Genomic DNA, 11,069 nt, shown 5'->3' with positions numbered 1-11,069 from the left:
ATATCATGTGTGTCACCATGATGGGGTTTAGTGTTTGTGTGCATGACACTGTGCACTTTCTATATAATTATTGGCCTCCTCAGCTCGTAGAAAAGCTGTTTGTGATGAGCTTTGGTTCATCATGTGAATTTTCCATCACCACCAGTTTTTGGAGGTTATCAGTGCATTACAATGGTTCAACACAGATATTAACACTTCAATATGTTAATATATAAGTTCTGGCAACCACTGCTGCTGGCATTTACTGTAAATGTCACAGATTTGTTTTTTACAGTGATAAGCACATCACACAGTAAGATTTAAAACAAAATTAATATTTCAAAAACGTTTGATTTAACCAACATGTAGCAAGCAAGCTCTGTTGTTGCTTTTGTTAAATAACTTTTTCATTAAAGCTGAGGTTTGTTCAGTTCAAATCTATGACATGAGATTTCAAATATTCAGTAACAAGAAAAGCTCAATCTTACCAACACACAATACAAATACTGTTTGAGGTAGCCTATTTGTTTGCTGTTTATTTCTTCCAGAGTTTCTTACATGGCCAAAGCGAACAGAATCTGCGTATTGAGGTAAGTTAGGTCTTATTTTCACATTCCTAATACATACAACATTTATAAACTTCATAACATTTATTACATTTGTGCATTGAAATACAAATCTAAAATAATTGACTATGCTGATAACAAATAATTGTGTTAATGTTGGGTAAAGACTAAGATGATATTGCATTAGAAGTATTTTTTTCCATTCTTTGCGTAATTTTACATGCTTTCAATAATTAACTAATAAGACAAATATTGAAGAAAAAAAAGACAATAATGGCAAATACTGATTATATACCCATCACAAATATGCTCCTCGTTATATCTTTAGCAATTGTACACAATACTCTTGCACATCAGAGTAATGGTAGTGGCAATAAATGGCATGTTCCTGTGGCTCAGTGGTAGAGCATTGCGTTAGCAATGCAAAATGTCATGGGTTCAATTCCCAGGGAACAAACATACTGGTAAAAAAAAATAATAATAATAATAATTTATAGCCTGAATGCCCTGTAAGTCACTTTGGATACAAGTGTCTGCTAAATGCAAAAATGTAACTCTAACCAATTAGAAATACCTTTATTCACGCCCACTGCTCCTGGCTGCAGTTATCCCTACTTGGCAGAAACTCAGCAGAAACATAATTTGCTGGTAGTGTGTGCCAGATATTTTGTTTTACATACTTTTCATAGAAGGGTGGAACAATATGGTTTTATATTAGAACAATGATCCTGGGATTTATAGCTTCTCCAGGGTGTTAATGAATAATACAAATGTGTCAGACAATCAGCTAATTAGCTTAGCATGGTTGACCTTATTGTTTAATTTGTCAGTGGCAGTTGAACTTTTGCACACTATTTTGGTCTTGTTTGGTTATTTGAACGCTTTTAATTTTTTGAACATTGTTCAACATTGCCAAAAATCCCAGTGATACCAACTCCAGGGCAAAAGAAACATGGCTTTTAAATGTTCTTCACTGTTTCCATTGTGATAAGCCATTTGTGCAACAGATACAGATACATACGATTTGGGTTTTGTTTCTCACATAATCTGACTTTTCCATTCAGGATTCAGATTTTTTTCCCCAACACAAATCCGAGTTTACACTACGCAATTCTGAATTGTGAGTTTATATCTCCCTTTTTTATCTTCTTTAATTGCGAATTTTCACAATTAACTTTTTTCCCTGCAGTTGCAAGTTTATGTCTCACAATTCAAATTTACATCCTACAATTCTATATATATACACATAGCAAAAAGTGTCAGAATTGTGAAAAAGAGTTGAAATCATCTTTTTAAATTCTGTGGCGGAAATGGGCTTCCATAATAACCATCTTTGAATATCAATAGAAATCTGGTCATACAAGAAAATTAAGTTGTTACTATTCAGAAAAAAACAACAGATAATGTGGAAAATCTCTTGAAGGCAATGACTCATGAAAGAGACATAAGAGTCTCTAAAAGAGGTATTAAATACAGTTCCTGTCCAGTTTTCAATAAAAGTTCATGTGATCTCCATAAGATGAAAACCTCCATTGGCCTCTCGTAATTCCTCTTTCTTACGGGCCTGAACCAGGGAAAAGACCACGGCAGCAAGAGTGTTCCTCCCGAGAGAGATCCCTCTGCTGGTGCTTCTCTCAGCGTAACTTGAGCTCTGTTCCCTGCTGCTAACAAAGTACGTGCGGACCCCTCCCCGCTGTTCGCTAACTCCTTTGACGTAGATATCTCCTCTAAGCTGTAGCACAAAGCCGCGGTCAGCCAGGATACGGCTTGTGGCCTCTGGGACCTGAATACGCCCACTGAGCCCTGTGCTGTCCATTCGGCTAGCAAGATTCACAGTCATGCCCCAGATATCATACTGGGGTTTAGTGGCACCAATCACTCCGGCGACTACAGGCCCGTGAGAAATACCTGTAAGATAGAAAAGCAGTTTTATGCACAATAAAGTTGTTTCAGGAGAAGATTAAGGTACTACATTTTTGTTTTGTTTTTTTAGATTACAAAGCAAACATTTTCACTTGGAATAAAATACATCAGTTGTGTATAATAAGACCAGGAAGGTGCATCAAGAAAGTAAAACAGGGACAAGCAACATGTTGTAATTTTAGATTTCAATTCAAAGATTGTATTATTGTTATAATATTCTTAATTACCCAATGCAATCACATGAAAATCATATTGATGGTTTTGTTTAAGCTCATTAGTGTGTCTGAACTGGCGCCGAGCAGGTTAAATTAATTCACTTCATAGCAAGTAGTCATCAAACAAATAAAGCAAATCCTATTTAAACTGATATATTAATTACCAGTAGATTTTTGTTTATTACTAGTAGAGATGCTAAATAGAAGAATAGCACAATCTTACCCACACGCAACTGGAAGTTGTTTGAGGTACGTTTGTTTATTTGTTTCAGAGTTTCTTGCATGGCCAAAGCGAACAGAACCAGTGTACTGAGGTGAGCCCACTCATCTTCACATTCCTATAAAATACACATTAATGAAACAGAGCCTTAATTTAGAAAAATTTAACTTTTCAGTTACTACTTACCTGCTACTTAATTGCTAGTTATATTTCTAAATTGTAAATTATTTGTGATTATTTCTGAATACTTTTTCTATGTTTTATCCTGACCGACCTGGCCAGAATTGAAGAGATAGTTCACCCAAAAATGAAATTTACCCCATGATTTACTCACCCTCAAGCCAGGTGAATATGACTTTCTTCTTTCAGATGAATACAATTAGAGTTATATATAAAAATGTCCTGGCTCTTCCAAGCTTTATAATGGCAGTGAATGGTGGTTGAGATTTTAAAGCCCAAAAAAAGTGCATCCATCCATCATAAGAAATGCTCCGCATGGCTCCAGGGGGTTCATAAAGGCCTTCTGAAGTGAAGTGATGCATTGGTGTAACAAATATAAGTTGAAAAACATCCTTATTTACAACTTTATAAACCATAATCTCTACCTTTATTCACCCTTTGGAGCTGTGTGGAGTGCTTCTTATGATGGATGGATACACGTTTTTGGGCTTCAAAATCTCGACCACCATTCACTGCCATTATAAAGCTTGGAAGAGCCAGGACATTTTTTTATATAACTCCGATTGTATTTCTCTGAAAGAAGAAAGTCATATACACCTAGGATGGCTTGAGGGTGAGTAAATCATGCTATTTTTCATTTTTTTGGGTGAACCATCCCTTTAACATTTTAATATTTTTTGTTATATATTAATGATTAATATTGTATTTATTTATTAATAAAAAAATTGATTACAATATTGATCTAATCAAAAATATGTTTATAATACTATCAGCGACACTGGCTGATACTTATTTTGTCTCCAGTGGTGCATCTAGTTATATTGTAAGGCATACAGCAAATCAAATGTAGCACAGACCTGTTTTCCAGGAGACAGGCCAGATGCAGCCATGTAGCAGCTGCCAATGGTTTTGATTTTCTCTAAGTCCTGGAAGTAAGGCTCTTCCAGTAGCTAAGGGGACAACATGGAAAAATATTAAGCAAGCCTGTCTTGAAATGCCTGCCTGGATTTGAAATTTCACTTTTGCAATGTCTTATGATAAAGTCAACATTTGCACATTTTGAAATACATTCCATTAGTAACATCAGAGTTGTCTGGTCTTGGGCTTCAACCTTTTGCACAATTTCACACACCTCATCAAAGTCAGCGATGATCTCATTAAGAAGGCGCAGACATTCCACATCTTGATGAATCAGCTCTTTCTTCTCGTAATAATCTGTAAAGCCTGGAATGGAAGCAAACATCACCCCAACTCGCTCGTAGGATTCAGAGAACAGGTCCTTGGAGCCAAAGAAATCATACAGAGAAAATGCAGGAGTGTTATTTATTACTAATGGATAAATGAAAATGCTCCATAACTACTGAAATGATTGAAATTCTTCAAATTAGCCTCAATTTGAAAATAAACAGCTGGATAATTTTATTACATATATTATTATTTTTTATTTCTAACCAAACTTTAACCAAACTATTAAGATTTGTCATCAATAATCATGCAACTACCTCATTGTTCCTGTCTCTCTCAAGAAAGTGGCGTGCGACATGGGCAGGAAGGATGTTGTACAGCAGACACTCATTATGCTCCCTAAGTTCCTTCATGTCCTCTACTTCCTGTCTGGCCTGAAGACGCCACAGGAAGTCAAGTCTTGATGTAGTTTCTAACTGTAAGAATAAGTCAAATATTCATTAATTATTAAAGGAACACTCCACTTTTTCAAAAATAGGCTAATTTTCCAACTCTTAAACTTTAGAGCTTAACAGTTTAATTTTACCTTAACTATCGTAGTACACGATGTAACTACAAAAGAGTTAAGTTTTAAAAAGGAAAAATATAGAAACTCTTTGGTAATTTTTGAGCGAGATGCTAACGGTCTAATCAGATTCAATGATCTATGCTAAGCTAAGCTAAGCTAAGCTAAAAGTGCTACAGCCAGACTCTGAGATCGGCTGAATGGATTCGAAAACAGTAAAACTCAACTGTTTAACACTAGGGGAGTTGGAAAATGAGCCTATTTTCAAAAAATTTGGAGAGTTCCTTTAAATATGTAATGATTACATTATTATTCAAATCACTAGCAGTAGCATATAATTTTGAATTCCTATGATTAAATACTTGAATAATACCTGTCTACTGTTGTAGAGGACAACCACAACAAACATGGCCATTAGCAACACAGAAACGCCTTTGCGTCTGAGGTACTGATTTCTGGGCAAAACACACACATATAAAGCTTACATAAGCAGGGCCACAACAATTCAACAGTCCAGGAAGTAAATAATTTTCTTGACTTTCTAAACAAGTTTGATGTAGTATATGAAAAATAATAATGACTAAGACTGAAAGGATAAATCTTTGAAAAATCTAGTGCTTAGAAATGCAATGTTACACTTTTGAAAAACATGCATACAATTTCCAAGAAAACAATTAGCAGATCTAAAAAATGTTAAGTGGCATAAATTTTTTACACTTTGAATGCACACAAAAAAAATATATATATATATAAAAATAATAATCACAAAATCATAATTTTAATATTTAACTTTTTTTAATATTTACTTTTTTAATCTTGCTTTTTCATATAAAAAAATATAATTTTGATATTTGACCTGGAAATATACTGTAACATTCAAAACTCAAAATTTCCTCTATATCAAAATATTAAAATAAATGTCTTGTTCAAAAATTGTTGGATTGTCAATGTCAAAGTCAAACACAGTACCACATTAAGGAAGACTGTTTGATATAACCTCGTTGATAAATAATTAAAATATTGTACCTCTGAATTTGGCCGTTTTGGTGTTGGCGGACAAAGAGCACATGGAAGGCTACCTCAATGAGGTATGTGTAAACTGCAATGACTAACATTAGTACTGCCAACTTCAACAGACAGCTGAGCCTCAGGAACACAGCACACGTCACCATGGCCACCATACCACTCAAAACAAAGAACTGCAGAGAGACGGACAGTTTCACTGAATTTAGTGCAGTCATAAGCATAGCAATAATGAAATGTGGTAAAATTAGGTTGGCTGTTTCAGAATAAGCATCACTGGAAGTTGTCTCACTTGAGACACATTTGTATTATATATGTATCTACTGTACCTCAGGATGAGTGCAGATGTTTACTGGCCACTGTGCACCTTGTTCTGAGTTCTTGTTACTTTCATTAGCCTCTCCAACCATGTCACACCACAACTGTACAAATCAATAGAGAAATAAACAAAGGCAGACAGATTAAAGAGAAGTTTTTTAATTTGGCCAAAACCACAAAATATTCTGCCACTCACAATATCACAGGAGGCCACACCAAAGTTAATAGCAATAGCGGTGAGGGTGAGCAGGTTCCGGATACTCTTGGTCTCATGTATCCAGCAGCACAGATGTTGTAAGTACGGTGGAGAGCGTTTAAATTCCTCAGCCAGTGTTACTAGAAGCAGTAGCACGTAGACAAGCAGGAATACTAAAAACTGGATTACCATAGGATAGATTCTGTGGGATGGAACAAAATTGAAAATGTAATACTGCTACATTTCAAAAATCAAAAAAGTGCAGAGAGGCTTGAGAGAATAGTAAAGGCTCACTGTGGTGAGGGGACGAGGACCTGAACAGCCATGATGAAGAGGAGCATTAGGAATGAGCAGGCCAAGTTGGATTTGAACATCTCATCTCTCATCTGAGAAAACTGAAAGTGCAAATCTTTAAGCAAAAATGCCATGCAAAATATAAAAGCTGCTCATCGGCGGTCCATACCTTTCCCTCGATGTGTCTGTCTTTGAAGACTAGTGTGATGGGTGTGATGTGTTCTTTGCGCATTCGCTCACTACTGCGCACCTCGATGGCTTGCTTGATCCTCTTGTTGATTTCTCGAGAGCCAGCACAATGAGCAGTAATCTGATTGGGCAACTGCACTAGGGAGCCATTGGTAAAAGTGGCTAAGATCTAAAAGATGACAATAAAAAAGCATCGCATGCATTTCGGTGGGAAAACAAATTATACAGCTATTATCAATACAGATAGATGACTGTTATAAGTTTGTTTATTTGTTGTTAAATCATATTGGTCAATATATTGCCAATATAATTAACTATGTACTAATTTATTTAGCAAATCGTAAAAATATGGTTTATAATTAGAATGATATATTGCTTTCTTAAGTATCAGTAACTAAAGGATTCACTGAATAACAAATTGTGGCACTATTTAAAAGGTTTGATAAGTTTTCATCTTATGACTAACTAGAGAGGACATTTAGATCTATGTCAGGTTTAAGAGGCCAACACAGACTCACGCAGTTCATTCCAATGATGTTATCAAAAGGAAGCTCAGCACTCCATGTCGTCTCATCTTTGCTGGTCTTCCGGACTTTAGGGGGCTCCTTGTCTTCCTGTGGCGTGTGGCAGATCAGAAAAGTATCGATCTTGTGTTTGCGTAAAAACTCATTCCGCTGATAGCCTTGACCTTCTTCTGTCTCATAAACCCCATCTAGACAGTCCAGGGTTGCTCGTGATATATGAATCCTCCTATTATTATAAAATTTGATATATTATTCTAGTATCAATTTTATTTGGCTAAAAATATGACCATGCTAGTGATTTGGTGTACTTGCCCTGGGACCCCTCCAGCTTCTAGCATGTTGGCAACATCTACGTCCCAAGACCACACATCAAACTGCCATTTCTGCAGACCCAAAACCCCACACAGAACCGAGCCAGAGTGAATGCCAATACGCATGTCCATATCTCTCTTCAGCTCCTTACGTACACAACTGACAAAAGAAAGAGGGACGCTTAACATCATAATCTCTTTTGTTTTCATAAGCAGATTTAGATCTAAATCGCCATAGAGCATCAATAACAATGCATGAACGATAGAAAACAAATGTTCCAAAATATCAGACATGTCCAATCCTGCTCCAGGAGGGTCAATGTCCTACAGAGTTCAGCTCCATCCTGCCTCAACATGATGTTTCCAGTAATCCAGAAGACCTTGACTAGCTGTTTCAGGTGTACTTAATTAGGGTTGGACATGAACTTTGCAGGACAGTGAACCCCCAGGAGCAGGATTGAACACACCTGCAAAAGACCTATGAAAGTACAATTTTGATACAGTTTTGATAGCGCCACAGAGCAGAAATAATTGCATGAAAGGCTTGCTTAAAATCTTTGCACATTAAACTGGAAGAAACCTTTAAGTAGATGGGCAAAATACGTAACATACACACCATATAGTGTTGATCATTGCCAGACCCATCTCTACACAGCAGCGGGCATGTGCAGTTTGGGGCTCTGGGACCCCAGACACACAGTAATAACAATCTCCAAGAATCTTTATCCTCATGCAGTGATTCTCCTAAAATATCGAAAGATATCTTTCAATTAGCTTCCAACCTTGCATAATTTTGACACTAACTTTTTCCTGCTGTCTGTGAAACTCAAAAGTTAATCTTTCTCACCTCAGCTAGGCGATCAAAGCGACCAAACAGCTCATTGAGTGTACGCACCAATTCCTGAGCTGACATGGTCATGGAGAGAGAGGTGAAACCTTTTATATCAGCGAACAGGATACTGAGACAAGAACAAATACAAGTTCATTTCAATGCACCATTCCTGCAACCTAAATATACAGGAGGAAAATACTACGCAGGGAGCTATGTGTACCTGACGTCTTTGTATTGATGAATGTAGGTTTTATGGAACTGTTGAGGAAGCAATTCATCTTCCATAGCAGTCATATCACCAATCATCTCCGTAGCAATAAATCGAGGAAGAATGGACATCACCAACCGTTCCTAGTGCGAAATGATTCCTCTCTTCTTCAGAAATTTCATATTAATGATCTAAGAACATCTTATTAAATCAAAAATCTCAAACCTGTCTTTGGTTCTCTCGTTCCATTTTGACTCGTCCTTCAATGCAACGCCGTGTCTCAAGGAACGCCTGCCTCTGAGCACGATCCGATAAGTAGTGGATGAACAGCCCAGCAGTATTCATACCCATGTACAACAGACCTTTTGCTAGTAACTGAAAACCAAGAGTAAAAGTTAGCACAGTTACTGAAATGAACAAGACAAGCTTCATTCATTCTTGTATTTATCTTTCAAGTTGACAAATGGTTGAAGATTGTTTTGAGATTTTCGTTTATTCATGTCCTAATAATGGAGCATTTATTAAAAAGAAGACAAAGCACAACTCAACAGACGCATAAAAATCTGAAACTGACTGACTCCATATTTCAAGGATAGTTCTTGTGGTTAAAATCTTTGATTTTAAGGAAACATTGATTTCCTTTTACTTTTTGACACAGCTGAGAATCAAGAAGTTAACTTTGAAGTTAGATGAGCTTTGAGCTTGAGCACGGACCCTTGATTTACCTTTCTTACAATGGCCGTGTCATTGTAGTTCCTAAGGGCATCCACCAACAGGTGCAAGGCAGCGGTGGAGAACCCTATGAAGATGGACCACAGTAGAGGTAGGGGCAATAGTGTGTAGGTGGCGAAAAGGGTGAAGAGCACATACCAGGATTGGTTCTCCAACCCATATGCCAAACCACCCAGCGCCTGCACGGTCTGGGACAACCAGCTTGCCAGCCCAGCATAGCGCAGGTAATCTGGAGTCATCAATCCTTTACAGGTCAGAACTAAGACACATATGACTGCTCCAAGTCCCATGAAGAGCCCAGCCAACCATCCTTGCTGAGAGTCCACCATCTCAGGGGCCACAGCCAGGTAGATGAAGAGAATATGGAGTTTGGTAAGGATATCAATGACATTAGTGACTACAAGGGAAGTTCGGCGCTGACCAGACGAGTGTTGCTGGTATAGATGCTCAAGATCATGAGATTTGAATTTGTGGTGGAGAACTGGAAGGAAAATGCCACGCACTGTGGAGCCCCAGCTTACGAAGAAGTCAGCATCACTGAGTGAGTCAGTGGACTTGCGTGTACAGGTGGAGTTGCGCTCTCGTAATGGGTGAACGCGGGCTGCAGAGGAACGCCGCTTATGTGTGCCTGCGTTGCCCCGCACAGCTTTGCTACGGATCTGCCTGTTGATGTCATCGATGTAGGCATCAGTAACAATGATTTTGTGAGAACTGGCTGCACGCCCCTCATGATGCATTCCTCGTTGGTCAATAATGTGACGTACTGCATTCTGCCACATTAGTTGCTTGCGTTTCAGGTTGGTCGAGGGAGGCATAGCTGAGCATACCTTAGGCGAAAGAGTGACTTCTGTGAAACTCAAAGCCATGATCTGAACCTGATTTAAACAGGCTTTAGATCCCAAAACTTAGCTCAAGATCTCTATAAACTGCACAAACCTAAAACAAGACAGAAAGAAAAAGGTTTAATATTCTGGATGGAACTTTGAAGTTGTATCAGAATGAAAACCATAAACTTTAACATGAAACATGACAATAAGCACAGTACACTGTATATATAAATAATAATTAAAAAAAAACAACTGTTATTTTATCAGTAAAAGACTGTAAAATGCTACAGTAAAAACCTGTTAACTGGTTTACAGTAAGTTTCCATACTACTCTGAACAAAATTATAAATGCAACATTTTTGTATCCCCCCCCCATTTTTCATGAACTGAAGTCAAAGATATAAGAATTGCTCTATGTACACAAAAGGCCTATTTCTCCAAAATAGTTTCCACAAATCAGTCTAAATCTTTGTTAGTGAGCACTTCTCCTTTGCCGAGATAATTCAACCACCTCACAGGTGTGGCATATCAAGATGCTGATTAGACAGCGTGATTATTGCACAGGTGTGCCTTAGTCTGGCCATAATATAAGGCCACTCTAAAATGTGGAGGTTTATCGCACAGCACAATGCCACAGATGTTGCAATTTTTGAGGGAGCGTGCAGTTGTCATGCTGACAGCAGGAATGTCCACCAGAGCTGTACGTGAATTGAATGTTCATTTCTATACCATAAGCCGCCTCAATGGCGATTCAGAGAATTTGGCAGTACATCCAACCGGCC

At 37.6% G+C, this 11,069-nt stretch overlaps 1 protein-coding gene across 1 annotated transcript; it reads right to left on the bottom strand.

Moving 5' to 3' along the window:
• Positions 1 to 1,838: 1,838 nt before the first annotated feature.
• Positions 1,839 to 10,367, bottom strand: LOC113060337 (adenylate cyclase type 8-like). Its single transcript, XM_026229201.1, has 18 exons — positions 9,454 to 10,367; positions 8,954 to 9,103; positions 8,741 to 8,871; positions 8,536 to 8,647; positions 8,305 to 8,432; positions 7,690 to 7,848; positions 7,372 to 7,603; positions 6,834 to 7,022; positions 6,665 to 6,765; positions 6,371 to 6,572; positions 6,186 to 6,278; positions 5,860 to 6,032; positions 5,207 to 5,288; positions 4,586 to 4,744; positions 4,216 to 4,362; positions 3,941 to 4,033; positions 2,907 to 3,021; positions 1,839 to 2,453 (listed from the first exon to the last, which is right to left on the bottom strand). Exons 1-18 carry the CDS (start codon positions 10,324 to 10,326, stop codon positions 2,047 to 2,049), a joined length of 3,546 nt encoding a protein of 1,181 aa, XP_026084986.1. The 5' UTR covers positions 10,327 to 10,367; the 3' UTR covers positions 1,839 to 2,046.
• Between the last annotated feature and the right edge of the window lie 702 nt (positions 10,368 to 11,069).

This window comes from Carassius auratus, chromosome 42 (assembly GCF_003368295.1).
Source record: "Carassius auratus strain Wakin chromosome 42, ASM336829v1, whole genome shotgun sequence".
Classification (NCBI taxonomy): Eukaryota; Metazoa; Chordata; class Actinopteri; order Cypriniformes; family Cyprinidae; genus Carassius; species Carassius auratus.
Note: the sequence above shows the minus strand (reverse complement) of the source record. Positions and strands in the feature narration are given on the sequence as shown.